General features: G+C 36.9%; 1 protein-coding gene across 4 annotated transcripts in view; it reads left to right on the top strand.

Annotated features, from left to right (window-relative positions):
* Positions 1–26,297, top strand: part of RANBP9 (RAN binding protein 9) — a 40,176-nt gene extending 13,879 nt beyond the window's left edge. The window contains exons 3-14 of one of the 4 annotated variants that reach the window (XM_065627806.1): positions 6,963–7,015; positions 9,058–9,225; positions 12,470–12,492; positions 14,532–14,716; positions 15,516–15,628; positions 16,885–16,993; positions 18,345–18,535; positions 19,872–20,019; positions 21,765–21,838; positions 24,043–24,194; positions 24,802–24,913; positions 25,332–26,297. In XM_065627806.1, the coding sequence (XP_065483878.1) occupies positions 6,963–7,015; positions 9,058–9,225; positions 12,470–12,492; positions 14,532–14,716; positions 15,516–15,628; positions 16,885–16,993; positions 18,345–18,535; positions 19,872–20,019; positions 21,765–21,838; positions 24,043–24,194; positions 24,802–24,913; positions 25,332–25,462 (1,459 nt within the window). In that variant the 3' untranslated portion in view covers positions 25,463–26,297. Of the gene's footprint in view, positions 1–6,962; positions 7,016–9,057; positions 9,226–12,469; positions 12,493–14,531; positions 14,717–15,515; positions 15,629–16,884; positions 16,994–18,344; positions 18,536–19,871; positions 20,020–21,764; positions 21,933–24,042; positions 24,195–24,801; positions 24,914–25,331 lie in introns of those variants that run through there. The other 3 variants (XM_065627805.1, XM_065627804.1, XM_065627807.1) reach the window with 3 other exon arrangements.
* The last annotated feature ends 261 nt before the right edge of the window (positions 26,298–26,558 follow it).

Here is a 26,558-nt window from a genome sequence, read left to right as displayed (position 1 = left end):
TGTGGTGGTTTGGCCATGAAGAGAAGCAGCCTCTGAACACCCATTGAGTTCACTTCCCTTGTCCCAGTTTGTGACTGTGTCAGCTTCATGGTAGAACCAACTGGGTAGCTCATTCTCCAAAAGCTGACCTCAAGAGTGAATGAGTTTTCAGCCAGGTTCATTACCCAGTATAGCTGTTAGTATCACTTTGTGAGAAGCTATGATGGCAGAAGAGACGGGAACTTAGGGCAGAAATGAGCATCTGGGCCCAGGACGCTGGGAATGCTACTTTTGGTAATGGTGCTGGCATATGCCCACTTAATTCTAGCTGAAATACAGCTTTTTGATTTTTTTTAAGTCTTTCACCAGGAGAGACTTTGTCTGTTTGTTTTTTTGCAGGGAGAATGAACTTTTGGGGAAAAGGCCTTTATCTTTAGTGCCTTGAATTTCTGTCCATTCTTTATCTTATTGATTTGTAAATACAATTGCTAGCAATGGGCAAATGATAGTAATGCCTTTTACTTCTAGGCAGTCTTTAGTACTTTGAGCACAGATTCAGAGGTTGTATGCTTAAAATGCAAAATCCTCTAAGCAGATGTGCTTTTTTTTTAAGGAGAATGAAAACAAGAATTGGAAGTGGTAAGCCATCTAGAAGAAAAAATGAATGCTAAGTTTAGAAAGGATTTTAGTCTTTTAGCAGATAGCACTTGGTTTACACTTCTGTCAGCATGGTTGTTCAGTCTGTAGTGTGGTTATACTGATGCAGATCTTCAGGGAATGCTATATATTGTATGTGTAAGTTCTGAATGTTCTGCACTAAAAATCTTACTACAGCAACTTGTGCAAGTAATCAGTATGCTTTTGGTAAAGCAGCGTTAATAAGGCTTTAGACACCTGTTGGATTATGGCTGTTTTTTAACACTAGCTGTAGAATCAATCACCTGTTGTTTTGGCAGTATCTTGTAGTACATGTTGTGTATGTGACAAAGTGGGTGAAGAAATAAGAAAGGAAAAACTGTACAAAACAAACAAATACCAGGAGGATTTAGTTTGAGTTTTCATGACACTTGTGCCTAAGCTATGTTAGTGCATTTGAGTGATATTTGTGAAATCCAAATGCTCTGCTGTCTTCTAGAGCACATATGTGTAACTCTAAACAGAAACTATACTTTTTTTTTAATTACAAATTGTTTCTGTTGCAGTAAGTTCTTGTTCACAACAAATATAAACCAAAACATAGAATATAATCAGTTGCTGTTTTGTCTGTATGTGTTTTGTACACTACTAATCTAATGTAAAAACTTTGTGGAATCTTAAGACCTATTTTTATAGTGTTGGTATGTCCTCAGCAGTTATTTGTTACAATAACAGCTGTTTGTTACAACAACATGCAAACTTCACTCAGTCTCTATTTACCTATGTCTTGTGGCATTATTAGCAGAGTACTTGTGTATAGAGTAGAATCTGATAAAGTCTGAAGTAGCTTTCTTGCATTATTACCTTCATTTGAATTGCAGCAGCTGTGAGATGGCACTATGAATCAGCAAGTGTATATTTTCTTAAACTGTAGCAGTTTTTACCTGAGTAGAGGCCGCCAGACATTTGACAGAAATGAACAGCAACTAAATATTACTGCCTATGCAACTGTTCTTTTCTGACACTATGGTCCCCAAAAAGGCTTTAGAGCTTATGGAGAAGTGTCACGAGGCAGAAATAGTGCAACCTCAGAAAGTGAGGGGGATGTCAGTAGATGGGAGTCTTTTTAGGAGCATTACAGGAATCACAAGCAAAATGTTACAGGAATAACAGTTTCAAGCATTATGCAGGATGACTGCCTGACTCTTTTTTTTTTTTTTTTCCCTCCATGTAGAACTGGATTCATCTGAAACCTGGGTTTATCATGTTCAAAATACTGTTTCCTTGGAAACATTCCATAAAATTAAACTTGTTTTCAATTTAGAATGAAAGACTCAAACCATCTATGGCATATTTTGAAACATTTAAATAGAGAAAAATTTAACAGCTCATTTCTTATTGTGATTGTGCAGACAATAAGAATCTTGGATTAGCATATTCCTACAAAATTTTAATGCAGGGTAACTATATTAAAGATGAAATTTAGATACCTTCTTAGTGTACTGTATTTCTGGCCTTATAGTATAGTGTCAGTGAAGACAGTGTAGAAGACTATAGGAGAACATTATTCAAACTTTTTATATCCTTGCAAGTCAGTCAGTTGCGAAGGTCCTTTAGAAGATCATGTCTTAAAATTATTACTGTTGTTGCAGTTTTTTCTTCTTACAGCCTTTTCTGACATACAAACTTGATAGTAAAACAAGCTGCACCTGTTGTATAGCCTCCTTTTCTCAGTGCTAATTTTACTTTTCTTAGTAGTCAACGCATTAGAAGCATCAGGATGCTTTCAGTTGCATTATTTCTGGGTGTAAACATCTGTTAGTTCTTGGACCAAGGTTTCTTACAGATATTATGGTAACTTACGTTTTAACACTGTAGGGTTGAAGTCGCTTTCTTTAAGTATATGGCAGGCAGGTGATAAGATACAAGGTTGATTATTTACTTTCCTAATCACCAAACCAGACTAGATTTCACAGCATGGTGTAGCAGTTCCCCAGGTTATACTGTCTTTAATAGAACCTGTAGGCATGGTGAAAGTCAGAAGGAATTTACCTCTTTGCAGACAGCAGTTTGCTAATGAAATCTCTGTAGTAGGGAGGGTATTTTTTTTTTATTACTTAAAGGTATGCTGAATTATTTTACTTGCCTTTACAAAGACAGTATGAGGTTTTTTTTAACTAGGTAAGTGGCTATTTAGTACTTAAATTTATCTTCAACCACTAGTAAGCTTTCTGGGGTACCCATGATTTGGTATAATTTTTGAGATTCTATTTCTCTTTATGGAATGGGCGGGATAAGATATAATAAACCAGAATTCTGATTATTATTAACTTACATATTGAAAGATCTTCCATACACCTTCAATACAGTGGCTCAAAGATCTAACGGAACAGTTTCAAATAAAAATCAGAATTGTGCATCTTTTATATGAACTGCTGGGGTTTTTTTTCCTCTTTCCGTATGTTTTAGCCGTCTCCAGTTCTGTAGCATCTCCTATTGCTATTTTTTCCTTCTACTTGGTGCTGCTTTTTTTAAATTTTTTTTTTTTTATTTCTTATGATTAGTCTATTCAGGCATCCAAGTAGAAACTTCAGGCTCCAGCAAAAATGTGAATTTAGCTCTTTGACTGGAAATACACTTGAGAAGCAAATAGTTTCTGTGAGCTTGCTGCTTGTTACACATTTCACTGCAGAGGAGCCTAGGCTTTTCAGTGTGTGTTAGTGGAAAAAACAGGTATCTTAGTGCCTGTATTTTTGACACTGACGTTTCTTTTGCTTTGTGGCAAAAAGTTGACTCTTCAGCAAATTTTAAATTCTATAGTTTTGTAGTATTCCTAAAAATTTCTATATGACTTGCAGTTGTGAAATATAAACTAGAAGATATGCTGAGACATTGAAATGGTAATCTATATCTTTAATGAACTGGAAAAAGAATAAATACAATTTGAAAGGAAAAATCAAGAGTATGTAAGATGTGCTTTCTTTCTTGGTCTTTAATACTAATTTGGCTACATTTTAAATTGGTTTTCAGGCATAGTCTTTTATTTCAGTCTTTCATGCATTGATTTCATGTATTCCATGAGTGGATTTACACTCTATTTGTAACTTTGTGAGCTCCTGTAAGACTTGATCACTTTAATGAGGTGATGAGTCGCAACTGCTGGGACCGAAATGCTCGGAGGGAGGCTTCTTAATTCAGAGTGTCCCAGGCCACTTCCATTTGCCTAGGTGAGTGATCTTCCCACTGCAGCAGCCAGGTATGTTAATGGCTGGAGGCACCGTCCACAGGTAGGGAGGGAAGTGAGGAGGGAGGTGACATCAGAACCACACCATTATTCACCCTCTCCGGTCTCTCACACCACGCTGTGTCACGTCCGTTTTTGGAAGGTGCTACACGTTGAAGGGAGCGTGCTGCTTCCTGGTGTTGACATCTGTGTTTCCCCAGGGCTGCTGTTACCGTGTGACACAGTCTAAATGGACTAGTTCTTCCCATCTGTGGCTGTCTCCCAGCCCAAACCCATCCATGTGACAAGACAGCAGGAAATGCATCATGAAATGACTGAGAACAGCCCAGGCCTGCATTGCACCTGGGTGCTGGCATTGTCCGCTTCTTGTACTGCCCTGCATTTCTATCGTGGACTTAAGAAAACCTTAAGTGCATAGCTCTGCTGCTGTTTTTCTCCTAGTTCTGAGAAGCATGATATGTGAACCTTAAAGAAGCGAACAGGAGGACAATTTATGTAATTCCTCCCACTGAAGCAAGTCTTTTTGCAGACAGTGACTCTGGACCTTAAATATGGGCTAAGCATCTTTAAAAAAAAACAAAAAAAAAAAAACCAAAAAAAAAAAAACCCACACAAAAAAACCCCACCAAACAAAAAAAGTGGGTTTATGCCTATGAGGCTTACAGGCGCCAGGAAGAAAAAAGTTAACACCTAGTGGTTTGGCAAAAATACAACTCCTGTTGATGAATTTCAGAGCATCTAAAGCTTCTCTGTCATGACACTGTTTCCCCCCTCAATTTATAGTGTACTATATCTAGTTGAACATGAGATAAGCTATCCATCAACTATAGCAAATAATAAATTAGCTTAATTGATGACCCTGTAATTGCACTCACTTCCAAACTATAAATTGTAGCCATTCCTTTCTACTTTTGAAAGATGTCTGTAATAAATGTGTTAATTACTTGAAATGTTTTAATCTAACTTTACTTGAGTTGCTATTAATACCACATCTCCTTGATGAAATGGTGTTAACATTCCAAGTAGTTTTAAGTGAATCCCAGGATAAAAATATATACTGTTTGAACATCTGTCTTCTTACTGAGATGATGTCAGTGCCTAGTGCCTTGTAGTCATTGCCAGTGGGTAAAGAATCCTTGTTCCCAGCTGTATTAAATATAGTGAATCTGTGTTTACAATTGTTACTGAGTTAAAGAGGAGGCTCAGAAGATATGATATCTGAGGGAAGGGAAAAAGGTAGGCAGTACCAAAATGTTACCTAGATGTTGATTTTCTGTCTAGCATTTTACGTTTTTCTGTAACCTTAATCTTGTTTCTGTAAGAATACTGAAATGAGATTTTGACTGGGGTGAAGGGATTTTTAATATTACTCATATTGAAAGGCTTTTTGCAGTCAGTGGAGTCCTTTAAGTTACCTAAAATTATTTTACGAATTAAATTTCCTTTCTTTAATAAATTCTTCTTAACAGGAGACTTTACAATAATGGATTTTCAGTCTTTACAAGAGAATCCTTCATGCATCAAACTCCAGACTATGCTAATAATAATTTTGCCTTTATTGTTTAACACAAAATCAAGGGTTTTCCACTTGTTGTTTTCGTTTATAATTGTTTTGTTGACTCTGCTCGGTGGTGCCTCAGTAATATAATTAGCAATGCAGCAAAGACTAATCCTTTTGTTTGTTGCCTTTTGCTTCAGCTCTTTAGTATCTCCAAATGTAGTATCTGCTTTATATGTTTCTGAGGTTCAATTTCGTGTTGTTGGTATGTTGGAGAGAGACTATGATGGGTATCATACCTTAGAAATTATCAGAGAAGGGCTTTGTAAATATCAAACATAGAAACGATTAAGGTGACTGTTGGAAGTGATCAATAGAAAAACCAAAGCCCAGTACATAGTTAAGCATATCACTTCTGAGATTTCCTGCTCAGTTTCCTTCTATATGAAATGTATTTAAAATAGCAGATAAACCTGTACTTCCTCATAGAATAGTTGCTTTAAATTTGCATTTTGTGAGATGGGAATACAAAGGTCATTTTTGTTGCCTTAAACAATTTTCAAATTGGCATGGGTGATTTATTTTTTTATTAATTATTTAATGATAAATTTATGTTAACTTATTTAACTAGTGTGAAAATGATTTGCATGTTTTGCTGAACTAGGAAATGTTAGGTTTAGCTGATTTTTTTGGATGCTTACTTTTAGTTGATGGCATTTGTGGGGCGGGGGGCAGAGTGAAAGCCTAGGTTCCCATTGTGCTGGGGTTTTTTTTGATTTCCTGCAGTCTCAGTCATGACATGGCTTTTGCTTAAGAAACAGAAGTAAAACTGATTTTACTAATGTCAAATAGTGTAATTTGGGAGGGAGACTATTAATATCAGCTTTACAGTATTTACTGTTAAATTGTTAGCAATTTTAATGGACACTGCCTTTATAAAAATTACCTTTGTGAAGCTGACTTTGGGACTTTATTGACCTAGCCATAACTTGTTCAGATTTGACATTACTGGTCAGTATAGCAAAAATGTTTTCCCTCTTTAGTTTGCCAACAGCTGAGTAACATTGGTGGTAAATTTCTCAGGTTAGCATTCTGCTCCATGATCCAAGCCTAATGTTTTATTCTGATCTTTTTGTGTTATCCAAGGATACATTTTGCTGCTGAAATAATGCATAGTTTTGCATGTATTTAGTAAAATTACTTATTGCAGTTTGTCTGCAAAACATGATTATGTACATTGAAGGTGATGAAATGGATATGTGTATAGCTTTAGCCTTACTTGCAAAATAAGGCATGGCCGTTGGCTTTCTTCATTCATGCTTCAAACTTTATGGCTAATAGCAGTATTCTCCACTGATAACTCAGAATGCCTAAAAGAGAATAAAGTTGTCCTTACCTCCTACAGGGACAGAATCTATCTATACACACTGTATATCAAGAATTACTTTTCAGTTCCCTTACTGTTGTGCCAGTATTAAATGACCTCTCAGCAGCTTAATTGGTATATGATTAATCAGCACAGTGTTTCTTAGCAATATCCCACAGATATATATGCACTTTTGTAAGAGACAGGTACATTTTTCTTTTGTTCTTTCATTTTTACAGTTACATGGGTATTGGGCTTTCAGCACAGGGTGTGAACATGAACAGACTACCAGGTATGTTTCATTATTTATTACATTTGGTAAATTACTTCCATTGGTTAATCGTGTTTTTAAGATATGCTTGACATTGATGGAAAGGTTCTGGTAAGCAAAAAAGTGTGCAGCATGACATCTCTCTGTTGTATCTGTTACCTGAATTATGTAAAGCTTGCAGCAAAAAGCCTTTTGTTAATTGTTTTACATTACATTTGCTTCTGTACTACTTCCCTCAACTTTTAGTGTTATTTATAATGTTTTGCAGATACTTTTTAGCAAACAAATACATTTTAAAATTTTCATCATGTTACCTGATAAAAATGAAGTTGTAGATTTCCTTGATCTGTAAGCTGAGTTTTTAGCAATAAAGAAGAGCTACCATGATAAAAATTTGCTGTCAGACATGAAGCGAGCTCTCCTACTGTCAATTTCCATACTGTTACTTTTCCAACCTTAATAATAAGGATGTGTAGCATAATTTTAAGTTTTGGCTGTTCCATTGACTTGCATGGTCCAGGGACAGTCTTGTTAACAATTGCCTGCAGTATCTCTGTGTAGTATTTACAGAAGTTTTGAGTGTGTGTGTGTGTACACGTTGGGTTTTTTTAATAGATCTCTAAATGGAAAACAAAACCAAACCAAACAAACACAAACCACCAAAAAACCCCAACCAAAACAAGATCCCACCACAAAACCAAAGCAAACAAAACAATAACAAACAATCAGATTTTTTGGAAATTGTTACTGTTAGCCAAGTATAAAATGCTGAATTGACCTTAGAGTATCTGTATTCTGTTTCTTTCGCACTGCTACTTTCTCACCCAAATGTCCTGGTAGAGATCCTTATGATGACAGCAAGTACTGGTTACACTGTGAGCCCAGCTAAGGGTGATGGATTTTTAGTGGGTGGCATTAAGTTTGAGTATGATTTAGGATGCATTGCAAATAATTATCAAAGATACTACTAATCAATGTAACTGCAGAAATTTGTGTTAATTTACTGAGAGGTGCTTAATGTGGTGTCAGTTGAAGCTAGTTGTTATACCGATTAAGGGCCTATGTATGGAAGATCATTTCAAATTAGCCTGTTCTGCAGCAGCCTGAAAGAAGGAGAATAAATCCACAACCTTTTACTATTTAAAAATAATTTGAGTTGTCAGTATAAATTCTTAGAGTCAGAATGTGCACATACATATATATGAAAGTTCACAATTTGTGTTAAAAGATCATGATTTATATTATTTTGAATATACATTTAATAGATCTGTTATGAAGATTTTGTGGTGCCTGAAAGTTTACTACTTTTCTGTGTGTTTTTGTTTAGTATTGAATTGCAGAGAGTGTGGACAGGTATTTTTAAATGCATTCAGACTAAAATTGCTTGCTGTTAATTTCATTGTCCTGTGAAAATATGAAGCTTCTTAACTGGTTCTGCAGCTGCTTCACCTGCAGAATTAGCACCCTATTTGCATACATAATGATTTGCCTGCTGGCTGACTTTCACCTGTTTTGATAATTTTTTTCTTTTAATTTATTTTTAGGGGCAGCAAAGCTAGTGACACTATAGGCTGGAGGTTCTGCTGTTTTGCAGGGACTGGTTGCTGCTGAACAGTCATTGAGAATAATCAGGAGTAGAAATGTGTTTCCCCAGAGATGCGTATTTGGGTTTTAGCCAGGAAGAATTTGATTATGACATATGGTAGCAATAGTTTTGCATGTCAGATCTGCATATAGCTTTTCAAATTTCAACATTGTAGCTCATCATATTTTTGGTGTCAATAATTTTGTGTGTTCACTTAAAGAGAAAAATGTGTTATCTGAATTTGTGTTGCCTGTTGTGTGCTACAAATGGAATTACCTGTTCAGCCATTTTGATAAAAGAAGTTGTTATTTTTAAAAATTAAACAGATTTGTTAGTTAGATAAGAAATCTTAGATATCAGAAAGCTGAGCATGGTAATTAATTTTATTAACCTGGTCGGAATATACTAACTTTGCACAGTCTTTCCATTATTTCATAATAAAGGAAACTAATTAATTGCAAATGCTTTTGTTCTCTAGGTTGGGATAAACATTCATATGGTTACCATGGAGATGATGGACATTCATTCTGTTCCTCTGGAACTGGACAACCCTATGGCCCAACATTTACTACGGGTGATGTAATTGGTTGTTGTGTCAACCTTATCAATAATACCTGCTTCTACACAAAGAATGGACACAGCTTGGGTATGGAGAAACGTTATCTTTAATGATAACATTATGTCTATAAGTCTGTTGTAAATCTGAAACTATTAATGTCAGGAGCAAAGTGTTTGAATAATCATTTGGACAGTCTCATAATCTATGAATTAATTAAAGGATTGGGAAGATTAATTTCTTGTGCACCACTTGCACTAACATTCTGTGTGAATTTGGAAGGATTTTTCATAGCATCTCATGCCATAGGACCGGCATTTATGAACTTCACTACTAAATCCACAAATAATACTTAATGTTTATAACATAAGGTAATAGATATAAGAGAACTGGAGAAACTGAGAGTGGATATAGCTAAAATTAATTGCTGCCATATGAGGGACACCTAGCCTTCACTAAAACGTTACATCATATGGACAATATTTTGTACATACATTGGGGAGCAGTGTCTTTTGGACTCCCAGGCTGGAGTCATGCATAGTTAGGCTTAAACTGTGAATTATACAAGTTGTGTTAAAATTAAGTCCATTAAATCCTTGTGGTAAATTTTAGCATTATGCAACACTGCAAGACTATTTTTGAGTTTGAAGATGGCAGGAGGGAGTAGAGTTAAAATTTTTGATGCAATACATATAATTATTCACTTACAGAATGCAATTTAATGAGCGAAGATACAGAGCGTAAAGAAGGAAGAAAAAAGTTCTTAATGCAGGTAGATGGATTAAGGAGAGAGCAGGGGCTTGGGGAGAGATCTTGGAATTGTGCTGAGGGGAATAGGAAATTTCAAGGGATAAAGCTCAGAAAGAAAAAATAAGGTTTTTGTTGTGGGTAGAAATGTGATAAGGAAAAGAGAGGCTAGCTTGAAATGAAATAAGAGGCTATTGAGATAGGGACTCTTGAAGTGTCTGTTCTATTTTCTCACATTGTCAAGCATGAGGAAGGTTTGGAAAGCAGTAAGGGGAAGGACATGGTTTAAATTCTTGTCTCTCAGAACAGGACTGTCTGTTTTCTCAGGCCCTGAGCAAACAGACTGAACTTTGGAGTTGTCCTGCCCCTACTCAGAGCAGAGCTTAGGTGCCTCCAGAGGTTAATTCCAAGTAATCACTTCCGTGATTCTATTCTGTCATGATTTAATGTTTCTTCTGAATTGAATGAGTCTGTCCACCTGGACAGTGGAACACTTAAACTATGCACTGTGTAGTTGTTTGGCCCTGTTTCAGGGTATATGTCAAAATGGAAGATAACAGGCTTATTTTGTGTTTACCCTAATCTTTAACTGGGTTAAGGCTGAGAAGGGTGATGTTGCGGTATTCCCTCTTTGGAACTAGTAACAGTGTGCTTGCAGGTAAGTTGGATCAGATTGTTGATCAACCGAAGAGACACTCGTTTTCTGACTGCCCTTATGGTCACCTGCATGGAAGAACTAAGAGAGGAGCAGAACTTTCACTTAAAGTCTTAAAGCAGACTGGATTAGGCCAACTATGAAGCAACACTTCAAGCGATTAAAATCTGTGTAAAGAGAACAGAATATCATAGGTGAGGAGAGGCTAGTAAAATGTGATTTGTCATAGAGTCTGACAAATGCTTTATGGATTTTAGAAGAAAACCTGACAGCCGTTCTGCTGTTGGGGGCTTTGCTAGCTTGAATTTCTGACAGAGGAAGATTGATTCTGTGTTTAGGGGAAGAAGAAATTAGAAGTCCTGGCTGTCTTGCTGAGTTGCTGCTGCTGCTGGTTGTCCAGAATTCCTATACGATGGTGACTTGGAGGACATTTGTGTTTCTTTTCTGGGCCACAGATGTACTGTAGAGTATTGGAAATCTCTGGCTCAGCCTCAGATTTGATGCTGCAAAAAGGACTAAGCAATTGTTCATGCGAGTGTGAAATCCTGCAAAAACAAACAAAACAGACAAACAAACCACCCCTCACTCCCCAAAAAAGAATAGAGAAGAAAACACACACACACAAAAAACCCAACACAACCAACCCCCCCCCACAAACCAACCAACCAACAACAAACACCCCCACACCCAAAAAAACCCCAAACAAACAAAAAAAACCACCCCAAAAAATAAACAAAAAACCCAAACAAAAAAACCAAACACCCAAACCCCAGAAATAACCCTAACGCCTATGTGTCACTCAGCCATCATTTATCTGTCTTGCCTGCTGCCATGGTTATTTTGGAAAAGGTTGAGTTGTATGTCAAAATGTGCTATACAGAGAAAGCTGTAATATCTTAGAAAAAGTTAGGGTGTGAACAGGTAATAAATAAAATGATAGCTTTGAGATTCACTCTATATGACATTTCTTTGTATCAAAGGTGTGAGTAAGGAATCCAGATGCTCTTGAGATTTGCAATCTTGGTGAAGAGCAGAGATGGAAAGCATGGGTGTAATTTAGGGCAAAAAGTTAAAAAGCTTTGTTTTAATCTTAATTTTGAAAAGGCAGAAATACAAAACAAATAAGAGTTTGAAAGGATAAGTGGATTCAAATCATTATGCACTTAAAAAAAATTGAAGAAATACTTGCAACAATAAAGGAAATTATGAAATGCTGTTACCATTTGCTGTCAGAAGGAGATTTCCTGGTATTTATTTTTTAACTCAAAGCTTCCCCCTGCCTCGGCCAAATAATTGCTTGAAGTTCCTGAAGTGTATAGAAGTCAGATTTTTCTCTAATCCTGAGGCATCAAAATCACTGCCTTGGTCTTATGGGTAGCTGGATGCTTGTGATTATATAACAAGCTATTAAGCTACTGTTTGATAACCAAAACAAAGCACCTTGGTGGGATTAGAGTGAAGCATTTACCAGACTGGTTTGGACTATTAGAGGCACATGCTGCTCATGTAAAGAGAATGCTGACTAATGAAGAAAAGTAATAACAAACAAGAAAAGACACTGTTAAATCTTGGCATGCCAGAATTAAGACATGCAAGTAAAAAATATCTTTGTGTATTCTTACTCTTCCTGTTAATTTTAATTTATAACCAGAATTTTCATACTTTTTAATCTGCATACCTGTATGATGTTTGCTAAATCTTAAGCCCCATTTTGCAAAATTGAGAGCAAATTGAATGAAAATTACTTTTCACCAAATATTTCCCTTTATTACTCAAGTGCATTAGTTGTACCTAAGCATCATGGATGTCACCATACTTAATATTTTTGAGATTATTTGGGTGAGTTTTCTGAATATATAATGATACATTTGAAAAAGTGAGACTAGAACCCAGACATATGGAAATTAATCTTAATTTTTCTCTTTGTTACAGGCATCGCTTTCACAGATTTACCGGTAAGATAAGTGCATTTTCAAACAGCTTTCATGTATATTATAAACAGATATTTCAAATGTAACTTGCATTTACCTTATGCTTCTTGGAAATACAATGATAATCTTATTAACCGATTTGATATCAAGATATTTCTCATCATCATTTCAGTGATGGCTTGTTAATTGAATCAAAAAGTCCTCACAGTTTTCCTTTTCAGGTTTTTAACATTGAGGCATTCTAATGCAAGTTTAGCAGAAAGTAATATATACCAGTAGTTATTACATACTTTCTTTGACACATACGGGCCTTACGTACAAAGTCAAAGCTACCTTAAACACCAGCATTGTGCATGTGAGTACACATGTATGTCCACAGTTGTGTGTCGTTTTCAGAAAGGCCAGCTACTTAAGACGTGGTCACTGTAACTCATGCTTGATGCCTGATTTTCAAAGTCTTTCTCTATACCGTTTGTAAGATCAAAGTTATCAAAATAATTTCTTTTTTTAAAGAAAGCCGCAGGTATCTGAATCCTTGAAGCTTTTTGGTCAATTAAATTGTACTTTCCTTAAAACTGTTATAAATGTGTTGCCTATGCTACTGGTACAGGCATGATACTGCACTTATTTTGTTGTGTGTTTTTTTTTTTTTCCCCTCATCCACTTCATTTCTGATCTAATCAAGTTAGGGTGCAGCGTGAGATGCATTTCCATCTGGCCAGCTACTCCATTTGATATGGCCTTAGGAGGCAAGGACAGATATTAAGGAAAAATGAAGTTGGTAACCCATGGCACCTTTCAGCCCCGCCGCAGGATTGGGTACTTTGTGTAGGAAGCCCCTGCTGCTGTCCTGAATGCGTGGGGTGCCAGCAGGGCTCCCCACGAGCACATGGGACCAGCACAGGAGAACTGACAGTATCGTCTGAAGTTTAAAGCTAGACCCCTCCTCATTAGAATCAATTGTTTTCATCTCATGAACAGATTTGAGACTTGATTAGTCTAGATTAGGTAACACTATGAGCAAGGTTTATTTAAAAAAAAAAAAAGGGGGGGGGTGGGGGGAGATGAGGGCACAATCCACTTGGGCATGGTTTAAGCAACCAGAGTATTTTGCTTTCATTTCATCAGACCTCAGTGTTCCTACCGACCTCCATGTTGATAACTTCTTTCTGATAGCTTTAATTTATTTAGCATATACTTCCATAGATCAGCATACCATTATGCCATACCACCATTGGTTGCAGTGTAAATAAGATGTAGGTGTATTTATAAATTCAAAACAAACAAACCCCCACAAACAACAACAACAAAACCCTACCCACCCAAAACCCCAACGGATTGCATTGCCATTGCTGAGATGCCAGGTACATTTAAGAAAGTTATTTTAATCCCAACAGGCAGATTTTATTTTTCTCATATTTGGCATATTTCAGATTTGCATGGAGACCTAATCTCTAAGCAGAAAATAAAACAAAGACAACAATAAATGCTTTAAAGTCTTTTTGTAGATACAAGTCCAGGAATTTACGAGAACTTCAATGCACTGTTACAGTTCTTTTTAGGCGCTACACTTGGACTTTGAGGCTAATGAGTTCTCTATCCTGTCAGTTCTTACCACTAAAATTCAGCGATGTTTTAACTATTTCACCCCAAAAGGAAAATGACTCACTTTGTAAGTTTAATTTTTGTTCTCTTTTTAAAAGAAACTTTAATCCTGGTGTTTAAAAATCATTTAAAAATTGGTGTTGAATATCTTGTAAAATTGGAATCAAAAAGTTGTAAAGTTTAGCACAGTTTTAAAAGTACATTTTTCTGACTAGAAAGGAATGATCAGTAAGGCTTTCTTATTTCAAAGTAAAAAAATTATGACCACTGGGAATAAAAAATAATCAGTCATTGTATTGCTGGATTGGTAGAAATTGCTTTACCTCTGGATGATCTGTCCAGCTGTTATTTGCTGCTGCTTCACACTACTAGTAGCATTGGGGATATTACAGAGATGAGAAAAAAAAGTTGGGACTTTGGGATAAGCAGAAAAAAACTAATTAAAAAATTTCTTGCAGCCAAACTTGTATCCTACAGTAGGGCTTCAAACGCCAGGAGAGGTTGTGGATGCTAATTTTGGACAACACCCATTTGTATTTGACATCGAAGACTACATGAGAGAATGGAGAACCAAAATTCAAGCACAGATTGACAGATTTCCGATAGGAGATCGGGAAGGAGAGTGGCAAACAATGATTCAGAAGTAAGACTTTGAATGTTGTTCATTTAAAAAAGAAGTTAATAATTGCATTATTTCAGAGGTTTTTAAATATTGTAACTATTGACTTGTGCAAAAAATTACAGATAGTATTAAAAACTAGTACAAATTTTGTTGACATAAGTTTGATAAATATGTATAAAATTGAGTGTGAATAGAATGTTTGGGGAAGAGTTGTCCACATTATTACTTAAGAGTTTATAATGATGAGTGTAAGTCTTCCATTCCAATTTGACCTATCTAATGTTTGTTAAGGAGTTTAGAAAAATTGCTGTGGCTGTAATGGGTAGTTTTTAATACTTTGGGCTCTGGAAATTTCCCTTCGTGTTCTCAGCCTTTCAGCATGCCAGGTTAAGTTGTGGCTCGTTAATTGTCTCACTTGGAAAAATGGTGGTTGCGGCTTGGGATTTTTCATTTCTTTAGTGAAAATAAAAACTTAGCGTGCAGAAATTTCACTTCAGTGTATGTAATGAGCAATAAGAGAAACTTAGAAGGTAGTGTTGCCATTGAGCCTACCTTTGAGTGATGAATCATTTTTATGAAAATTCATCATAATAAAATAATACAATTATTTTAAATTGTTTTTTCTGTACAGTGTTTTGAAGAAGACGCTGACTCCTAAGTTGAATTGCTTTTGTCTGACTTGTACAGAAATTTGACTTTCAAGTAGAATTCTTTAATTCGGTCCCTTTTTTTAATAAAAGGGGTTTTACATTCAAGAAGTTCTTTGTTTCTTACCTGTATTTAATTAGTGTTTCTGGGTTGTGTTTTTGTTTGTTTTTAGAATGGTGTCATCTTACTTAGTTCACCATGGATACTGTGCAACAGCAGAGGCATTCGCCAGATCCACAGACCAGACTGTGCTAGAAGAATTAGCTTCCATTAAAAATAGACAAAGTAAGCCTTGGAAAGCATGTTACATCCTCTTTTTCCTCCCTTAAATATTACATAAAACTTCCTCTTAAGCATCATTGTACAATTTCCTTTCAGCACTATTCCCTAATATAGTTCTTTGCTATCATGTAAAGTTATATATGTAAGAACAGCTGGTTAAGATGAACTTACGCACTAATGCTTTGGAACTTGTTTGATGTAGCGGAATGTGGAAATTACCTGTTGCTTTCTTTTGAATGGGAAATTGTGGTCTGTCTTAAACAAATGTAGATAATGTCTCGTTTGTGAGAGCTAATGGTCAGTCACAAACAGGAATATAGAACTTAGTCTTGACAAATAATTAGACATTTATCTCCACTGTGAAGAGGGGTAGAGTTTAGAAAATGCTTTATAAGGTAAATCAAATTTGAGTTTTCCTTCTTACAGATGTGAGGGGGAAGAGGACAAGGAAAAATAACAGCAGTTCAGTTCTAACTCGCTGTGGCAATGCTGCTTGGTAGCCTGATTAAACAGTGTCTTTCCTGTTCATTTAAATCCCTGCTGTATGAACACAAGTGTTTGCGTGACTGCATGGAACACCACACAGGGAAACGTCTCTGCTTGAAAAATGACCCATTTGTTGGGCTGTTTGCAACTTGTGCCAGGTTACTGCAACAGAAGCATCAATAAAGCATGGACTGTTGTGGACAGGTGTAGTCAACTGTAACCTGGCTAGAAGTATGTGTTGTAAATGAGAGCACCTAAATTTTCTTCTTCTTAGTCAAAATTGAACCTGTGGGAGGTGGGATGCAATTTGGATGTTCTTGGGTGATGATAGTTTGGTGTGTGCTTACTTATAAAGGTACAAAAATGAGAAATAAATTGAAGAAGAGTGTCTGCAATCTTAATCTACCTCTAAATGAGCAATCTGAGTAGAAGGTAGTTGTACGTTGGCAATAAATAAAAATATTGAGTACTCATTTAGATATATGTAGGTGGAGTGCAGTTGTTCAGTTTTCCTGTTGAACTTTTTAAGGAAGCGTGATCTTTCTTTACACTGTTTTTTCTAAGAGGAAAAAACCTTGCTGTGTGTCTTTTGATCATTAATTTACATGTATTAATCTGTAAGCTGTTCATTTAACTGATGTTGGTTTTGGTGAACAGAAATTCAGAAATTGCTTTTGGCAGGATGAATGGAGAACCCATTGAAACAACATAACAGCTGTATCCAAGTTTACTAGAAAAAAATCCTAATCTCTTATTTGTTTTTTGGTGAACAGGAATTCAGAAATTGGTTTTAGCAGGAAGAATGGGAGAAGCCATTGAAACAACACAACAGTTGTATCCAAGTTTACTAGAAAGAAATCCTAATCTCTTATTTGCATTAAAGTGAGTCTTCAAATTATACAGATGTGTGTTTATAGATGACACAGTACCTTCTGAGACAAGACAGTTACTCATTTAAAGCTTTCACAGAATTTTAAACAAAGTTAAGCAGCATTTTTTAGAAAATGTATATAGTTCACTTTTTATGCTGTATTATTTGCTACACATTTAACTAGATTTTGTCATCAAGGTCTTGTTTTGCAGCATAATTCACATCTCACTGTAGACTTGTTCTCTGGAACTAAGTTTTGTAATTTTTCAAATCAATTTTATTCAAATTGGGTGTCAAGTAAAACTTAAAATGTAAACCGATACAGTGTCATATTCAAGAAAGTAAAGAGATTGTCTGCTCCTCCAGATGGGTGACTGGCTTTAAAAACCAGTTTAAATGAGCTGTTTCACTCCTTGTCACTTTACTTGAAACCTCTGGCTACTACTGTGGAAATTCCATAATCCCAAAGAGTTCTCTCTGCTTCCCAGGCACACAATAGTCACCTTCATTCTGGCATTTTTAATTGCCAGCCACACTGATCCTCCAGAATTTTGTATCACGTTGTAGTGTTTGAATGCGGAAAAAACCTGTTATCTCCTATAAGAACAAAGCACTTCAATTTTTATGTTCGGTTAAGTAACTTGGAATGTGTTTGAAGTCTGTCATGCTCAAGTGCTGAACAGAATTCACGTGCTAGTACTGCAGACTTGCCACAGAATTCACAAAATGCAAACGTTTTGGTGAAAAGCTTCACTCAATGTCAACGTATCTCTTCCTCGATGTATCTTTCTAAATTTTGCTTGTTCTATTGAGGCTATCCAAGCCTAAAACATAAAGCAGTAGTTCTGAGCTTCTTTAAAGTCTATAGTAAAACCTCCTTATCTAAAATAAAATCAACAAAGAGACACAACCTCTAAAGGGAAGGTTTGTATATGAGCTTGCTTTTCAAACTGTTTTCTAGTGCAAATGTTTAATGTTAAAAGTTATCATCTAATGCTTACTGTTCCAGAGGATCAAAAGTGTGTTCTCATTTACTTTGAGAGAAATGAGAGACATGACAACGTAATGACATATCCTCAGGAAATAACCTTGCCCCTGCCAATAAAGCAAAACAGTTAAAACAAGAAAATGCAATTTAGTTCTCCGAACTTTGAGGACTTATTGCCAAAGTCTGTTCTCAAAGGATAAGATTCCTGTTCTCCTCCCTCTCCAAAGCTTGTTGATGATTGGATTACTGACATCCAGCATTTTGTTGAGTCAGACTTTTTGTCTATTTAGCACTAAAATTAAATCATTGCTATCATTGGTAAATTGAAGTGTGTTAGTAGTTTTATTAGCTTAACTTTTATGCCTTTTGTTTAGGGTGCGCCAGTTTATAGAGATGGTGAATGGTACAGACAGCGAAGTGCGGTGTTTGGGAGGCCACAGTCCAAAATCTCAAGACAGTTACCCTGTTAGCCCACGCTCATTCAGTAGTCCTAGCATGAGTCCCAGCCATGGAATGAATATTCACAATTTGGCAACAGGCAAAGGGAGCAGCACACACTTTTCTGGTAAGTCGATGTGAAGGATACGTCCCATAGATTTGGAAATACCAAACCGTGTAGATTTTTTTTGTAGAATTAAGTAGCGGGAGAAGCTAAAAATACTCACAGACTAACAATTTGTTCTAATTAAAAATTGATGCTGAATGCTTTGTATAAAAGTGTAGTTTTAATAACTAAAATATGTGATTCTCAGTCACAGGGGAAATGGGAAGTGTATAAATAGATTCAAATCTTTTTTGTTATGTGCTCTTGGTTTTACTAAGGGTTTGCAAAGTAGGTTGCCACTGATTCTAAGAAATGCTTGCTTCCGGGAAGTGGAAAGTTATGATGCAAATTTCTGTTATCCTTTTGATGATAATTTGTGGCTTGGGCAAGGTGGTTTAAATCCAGTTAAGTGGTCTATACGATCCATTTCCTATGGTGTTTATGAAATAGTTGGAACAGCTGCTCTTGCATAGGAGATACCAGGAGCTGCGTGGTGGAGTTACATAAAAGGCTCTCTGCTGGCAGCCAGATTTTAGTCTGCAGAATTGAAGTGGTTCTGAGAGCACCTAGGTGCTGGTAAAGCTTTTTATTCTTCTTGGTGGCATTGAGCAGGAAGCCAGTGTAGCCTGGCCACCAGAATCCCACTGCCCTTGGAAAGGCACCAGCTTCTCTTTTCTTTCCTCTGTGTCAAGACTGTGCTGTCATGGGTGTGAGTGGAGGTCCACTCAGATTGTCTGTTCGTTCTTCAGGACTAGCAGTTTCTTGATTCTATGTTGGAAGGGTCAGAAGACATTTTAGCCAGACATCACAATTTCACAGCAGGATGTAACTTTATTTAGCACAGCACAATATTAACAATTAAAATAATTATATGGGGAAGGAGGGAGGTTGTGTTTAAGTGTAGCAACATGTAAAGTATTTCCAGCGCTGAATTTTCCTGCGCATTTATTGAGAGAATTATGTGATTAGGAGTAGTAAAATGCATGTCTGCTTCCATCCAGAGTGATTACAGTGGCCTAGAAAAGATTTTCAGATCTTTCAGAAACAATGTATCAGTTCTAAGAAATGATTCTACTCTGATGCAGTTTTCTGGTTTACTGGTGTATAAATACAAATGGAAAACCTTCTCACGTATGTGTTGGTACTTGTTAAATAATGTTTAATTTCTGCACTTTAGAAGCTTTAAAGGTTTGAATACATGAAACACAGAGGCGAAGTATTTGTTTATAAGTTTATTTGTTTGGCAAATCTGGTGTCTACTGACCAGGAACAATTAAACCATGCTTATTTCACTTTTGTAAATCCATACTTGCAAGTAAGTTTGTAGATGATTACAATTATTAAAACTTTCTTACAGGGTTTGAAAGTAGTTGCAGTAATGGAGTAATATCAAATAAAGCGCATCAGTCTTATTGTCACAATAAACACACGACCACCAGTTTGAATGTACCAGAGCTCAACAACATAAATGTATCAAGATCACAGCAGGTTAACAGCTATTCCAGGTGAATAAACTTCAGATGCTTCTGACTTACATTAAGGCTTGTATTGTGCTTATGTTTTGGTTTTTTCCAGATGGGAGTATTCAGTGGAATTTTCTGTGATTTTTCCCGCCCCTGCCCCCACCCCCACCAAGTACAGTTAAAAGAGTGCAAGGGGCCAACAGCTTGTGATCACTCCAGCATGCTTTGGTTTTGTTTTATCTTCTCAGACTCAATAGACTTTTTTCTCCTGTTTGGTTAAAGAAATGCAATGGACAAAAATAAATTGCCTTGTAGCTCTTTATGGTCACTTTTGAAGTTGTGAAGATTAACTAGCTCTCTGGCACTTGAGATTTTAATTTAAACCACTGACATTGATTTAAGCACACTGCATGTAGGTAATGAAAAGTTTTCCAAATACTCTCTTCATTTGTGGCAGTATCTGCAAAGTAAACACAACTGAGACTCATTCTTTCGAGGTCCTTTGCAATCCTTAACATTCTGTGATTCTGTGTGATATGAAATGTGGACTGCCTTCTATTGCGCACACAAGAATTGTTTGCCTACTCCAGTCCGTCACTTGTGCAAACACATTCAATTTGGCGAATGAAAATAGATACATTAACCAGGGTTAATATGGTTATTCGTAACCAGTAAATACTAAGCTCTGGGTTGCACAGATGCAGCAGAACCTAAGTTGATGTGAAATACAACAGTACTTGGCTGTACTGCCCAAGATGGATTCCCAAAATTACCAACTAGGATGTGGTGATGTGGTGGTGATAACAAAACCTGTTCCAGTTGGATAGTGATGACTGGGGGAAAAAATAAAGAGAGTAACAATTTACTTTTTAGCTTCACAATTTCTGTGTCTGTCAGCAATTTCTTCTGCCAAAAAAGCCTGGCAGTGTCCAGGCAACTTAGAGATTTTTCACAGGAGGAAGGCAGTTCCTTGGCTGCAGTGTTGCCCAGTCAGAGAGGCCTTTTGGCTTTCTTCCTCAAAGGAAGTTGAGTATTTTTCGTTGCTTAGAAGCAAGATATTAAACTTTTAAATTGAATCTTTTTGGTCTTGAGAGAGGTTTTAGGTTGTCATTTTCCATGATGAAGTAGAATGGGCTAGGATGTAACTGTTGGCAAAGCTCAGTCCCAAAACCATGCTGGCATTTTCTAAAAGTGCTTCTGTGACCTGCTCCAAGCAAAGTAAGGTGAGGAGCTGTACGCTCTGAATCCGGCTCTGAGTATCTCTTCAGTGTCCTGGTTTATTCAATAATTGCTTTGGGTTTTTCTTCTTTTTCCCCATCATTCCGCTGACAGTAAATGAGAGATCGAGGCTTTTTTTTGAAATAATTATTTACTTAAATATGATATTCTCGAAGTAGGCTGTGTATTGAGTTAACTGCGTTTTAAAAAAAAAAAAAGTGAGTTGTGTATTTTCTCAATGCATTTTCTCCAGCTTTATGTATGTACAGATATATGAACAAGGTAAGAACTTTTTGGTGTGTATTTAGTAAGTGTTGTACTACTTATTCTGGAATAGTGGTGGACACGTGCAATTTTTCTGAATGCTAATGTTAGCTGAGAGAGCCTTAAATTTCACTGGTGCTCTGGCACCGCCAGTTGCTACAGGAAGAACTGTGGTCTAACTTGGTAACATTTAGAAGTAGCTTTTCAGTAGCCAAGATGAGGAAGTATTGTGCTGAAGTTGTGAAGAAGATAACCCCTAAGTACTTAAATATGCATAAAACTTTTATTTATTACTCTCTTTTCAGCAATGATGTAGACATGGAAACAGATCACTACTCCAATGGGGTTGCTGAGACTTCATCCAATGGCTTCCTAAATGGTAGTTCTAAACATGATCACGAAATGGAAGAATGTGACACAGAAATGGGTCTGCAGTGATATTTCTTACATTTTTATTAAGTGATGGCAACAAGGTTATGTTTTTACTTGCAATGCTTCCCAACTTGAAAATTAGGGATATTAGCTCAAATCTTAATTTTTTTCTTTTGTTTGTTTAGCTGTTATTAGATGTCAATCTTATAATCACTGATTCAGGTGGTCCAATATCAGTGTGAGAACTGGGGAAACATAAATTGCTAAGGAAGTACCTTTGGGAAGAAACATCCTGTTGTGTAGCACGCCTGGGTTAGGGTTGGCAGATTGCTTCTCCTTCTTTTCCTGGTCCTCTTACCATTCATGGTTCTGATGGCATCTTTGCACTCGACAGTAAGAGCAGAAAATCCAAATCGCTCATATTGAAGAACGCAAAGTGCTAATATTAAATGATAAAGACAAGGGCTATATTTGGGAACCGAGATGTTAAACAAACAAACAACCCACAAACATTTTCCGCCAAAAAAAATCCTGGTTTACATGGTTGTGGTCTAAAAAAATAACTTTGTTTTACTTAACCTGCTTTATACTCAGTCATACCTGTTGTCGTTAGTGACAAATGAAGACTTAAATGCCCTCTGATCACCAGCACACCATAACAAGATGCTTTTTACAGTTATCAGTTATGGTGCTGTCTTCTCAAACAATTGCTTTAATCAGACATCAATTAATAGGTAGTTTTAATGAAACATGAAACTCGGGACATTGCTGGTGAACTTCCAGAATGCGGTAGTACTTACAGGTACCTGTGAATGCTTCACAGTTCCGAGGGCATGTGCTGCTGCCGCCAGTCATGCAGCTTTGCTGGTAAATACTACGTAACTTTTGAAAAGCGAATATGATTCTGTTACAGCCCTGAAGGGGGCAGATTCACATTTCCAGGTCGTTTCCCTGCATTGTGCTCTGAAACTGGATAATAACAAGGCCTCATTTCTGTGACAGAAAAGACAAAACGCTTCTTTACTCTCTTGCAGCCTTCTCCATGGAGGCTTGCTGTGACAGACATGAAGCAGCTGCACAGGGCACAGAGTTGTTGTGTGTGGTTTCTTTAAGGTAGTTGTTTTCTGCCTTTGAAAAGTGATGTCCTAGGTTGGGCAGCAGATAGCAGCAAACACCACTGCTTGAAGACTTGTGGGTGCTTCACCTTTGTAAAAAGGAAATGTGGCTCTGCAACCTACGTTGATTACACATCACAGTTTGAGTTAGGTGGTTTTTTTGCTTTTCAGAATATTTATATATTCCCCTTAGTGCTGTGTACGTACAGCTAAGTAGGTAGATTTTTCCACAGATGATATGCTCACATCTAAGGAAAAAAAAAAAGTAAAGCAGCCACTTACAAATCCTTGTTTGAAGTAGGGGTCAAAATATATCACAGAGTAGCAATGTTAAAATCGGAAAGAAGAATGGTTTTGTAATCAAAGTCTGATTCAAAATTTAAATTAATAAAAAAGGAAAGAATGGATAAATGCTTCTCTTTTAAGATTGCTTTAGTTGTAAATTTTAAAAAGGCAGAACTTTCAGAGAAGTCAAGCATTGATTAACTATTCATAAACTGCATTAATAACCCTTAAAATTCCTCGTATGGGGTAACATATTAGCAAATGTTAAATAAATCAATTGTAGTGCTCTGCTTGATTGCAAAAGAAGCCTGAAATGTCCAAATCTTTAAAATAATTTATTCTACAAGGAGTACGAACAGTCAAAATGATCATCTTGTAGCAACATCCATCATGGCTGTTTGGGAAGTTGAGGAGTTTTTACCCTCTATTAGCCATTCTGGATTTGGTGTATCTTTAGAAGTGCAGTGGCAAAGAACTAAAAAAGTGGGCTTAATTGTTGTTGTTATTCATTTTAAACTCCCATCAAATTTTAGGGTAAAGTGTGGCTTATAGTCTAGTTTAAAATTAACCATTGCAAAATAAACAGTGTGTGTGGGCAGCCTTTGCTGTTAGTTAGCTAAGTCTCTATGTTTATAAAGGAGCAACTGAAGAGTGTTCGGTATAGGAGCACGTTGTGTCAAGGTCTCTGGCCCAATGCGCTTTCTCTCTGGGAAGGCAGATGTCTTTTGAGTGAAATCAATTGATTCTCTAGATCTGTAGATTGTTATTGCCAGCTCTGTTAGCGGTGGTGATGACGATATCATTTTTGCAGAAGTAGATTCAAGCCAGTTAAGACGTCAGCTATGTGGTGGCAGCCAAGCGGCTATTGAAAGAATGATCCATTTCGGAAGAGAATTGCAAGCAATGAGTGAGCAACTAAGAAGAGAATGTGGCAAAAACACAGCAAATAAGAAAATGCTGAAGGTATGTTTCCTCTTGAAAGTGTGGTGTTAAGTGAATAACTGTGCTTTGGTCTGAGAACAGTGCTCTAATTGGCTGTGGTGTAGCACTGTCTCCTGTCTTGTCTGTGTAGCACATTCACAGGGAAGATAATTGCATACTGTAATACAATTAAAACCAGAGATTAATTTAGCACTTTCCTCCATCTCATTTCTGACCATGCAGTTTGGCCTCTTGAATTGAAGTGCTGTTTTCAGCTCTAATGATAAATGAACTGCAAAGATAATTGATCCAGATGCCTGAAATGTGCTCTCTGTAGTATTCTTGTGTGTTAATTAGTTTACCTTGATTTGAGACTGCTCTGGAAAAGGATTCCCTTACCAAAGACTAACTGCATGCAATTTTCAGTCTATTTCATCTTTCCCCATCACTTATTAAAATACTCCTATCTCTTGTTTTTCTGCTTGCTCAAAATGGAACAATTCCTGTTACAGTTTCTTTTAATCCTTTTGTATTGATGGACACTGTCAATCACCTTTGTGATTCGGAGTCCAAACGGGTGATGAAAATAGTCCTAGTTTTCACTACCGCAATATAGCTGTGAGATGTAGTAAACCTCATCTTTCCGCAGGATGCATTCAGTTTACTTGCATATTCCGATCCCTGGAGCAGCCCTGTTGGAAACCAGCTTGACCCGATACAAAGAGAACCCGTGTGCTCCGTACTGAATAGTGCAATACTAGGTGGGTAAGGCCTCGGGGGCTTTCTCCTTTCATTCCAAACAGGAAGCACTGCTGCTCACATCGTTTGCTGGGGTCAGGACTGGGCTGGCTGTGTCCCTAACAAAGTGTAGCAATGTTATGGTACGCTCTAGTTTTTACTAAAAGAGAGAGGGGTGGTGTAGGGGCCATGGTAATGTAACAGATGTCAGCATCTTTTTTTGTTGTCCAAAGCAAAAATGGGCCTGTTAGTAATGGTGCTGTGCAGAGAATTTCAAAGTCACTTGGTTGGTCCTGTTCTGTCTTGTTCTAAGAGCAAACTTTGCAAGTAAATACAGGAATTTTTTTTTTTTTTTTTTTTAAACAAGCTTAAAATGTGTTTGTTCAGTGCATTGCTATGACATTAATCAGGTATTTAACTGCCACCACAATTCTTTTTCAGAGACTCACAATCTGCCAAAGCAACCACCGCTTGCCCTAGCGATGGGACAAGCGTCACAGTGTCTAGGATTGATGGCTCGATCAGGAATCGGATCCTGCGCGTTCGCCACAGTGGAAGACTACCTACACTAGCTATGCATTTGAAGATCCAAAAGGTGGTGTGGCATATTCAACATGGAAAGTAGACCAGCTCTGCTGACTGGAATTTGGAATTTTAATTATGTACTAAGGACAAGTCTGTCGCTTTATGTTGCTTCCTAGTTTACAGCATGATGCAAATGATTTCTAACTTAGTGTTAGGAGAAAATTTCCATCTTCAAACCTCTTAGACAGCTAAGAGTTGAAAATATCACTGATAATGTCAGACATCCAAATTGACAAGTACCAATCCTTTGAATGATTGTCTAAAACAAACCAAAAATCCTGCTACCTTGTGGTGGGACGGACTAGAAAACCTGGATCTATTTAGCATGTGGGTGATGTGAACGTCATAGCAGGATGACTTGCCAACTTCCACCCCCATTGTTACATAGTTCAATCAGTGTAATTTGCAAAATGCATAAACACCTGATGGTTTGGATATATAGTGTTGATGGGAAGAAATGATATTTTTTAATGTGTACTGTAAAACTTGAATTACTCAGGAGCTGAGTGAATATGTTTGTTGCTACTTACAATCCCAACCTGTTGATCTTAGTAGTTTTTTGTTTTAACATGGTCTTTTCAACTTTGTTTCCTTGTTTAACTACAGACAGCTTCTGTTGTGTAGACTCACCAGTTTAACTGTTGTATTATAACAGTATTACATGTCAACACAGTGTGGTTATGACCTATTTATATAAAAACCAAATATTTAGTCAATTTACAGTCTTAATTTAATCTTTGTACACCTTGCATTTTTAAAAGTGCTTAAATAGTACTATATTGCAATAAAATGTAGTGATATCATAATTAACCAGCCATTAAAAACTTACTTCTACATATATGGTAGCATGGGCTTGTATGCTATGGTTTCTGGGTTCTAGAGCTCTATCCTAGAACAGTGGTTCTCAGGGGGACCCACACATTCAGCAGGGTGGGTGGCCAGTTGAACCAGGGATGCCACTTCCCTGCCTCAGAGCACTGCAGCAGCCAGGCTGTCAAAAGGGAAAGGTTTACTGTGTTCTTGCAGAAAGCAAGTCTTGCTTCAGTGACGCTAGTAACTGGGAAAGCAGGAATAATTGATTGC

The sequence above is a fragment of the Caloenas nicobarica genome, chromosome 2 (assembly GCF_036013445.1).
Source record: "Caloenas nicobarica isolate bCalNic1 chromosome 2, bCalNic1.hap1, whole genome shotgun sequence".
NCBI lineage: Eukaryota > Metazoa > Chordata > Aves > Columbiformes > Columbidae > Caloenas > Caloenas nicobarica.
This window is presented reverse-complemented; position numbering and strand designations above follow the sequence as displayed.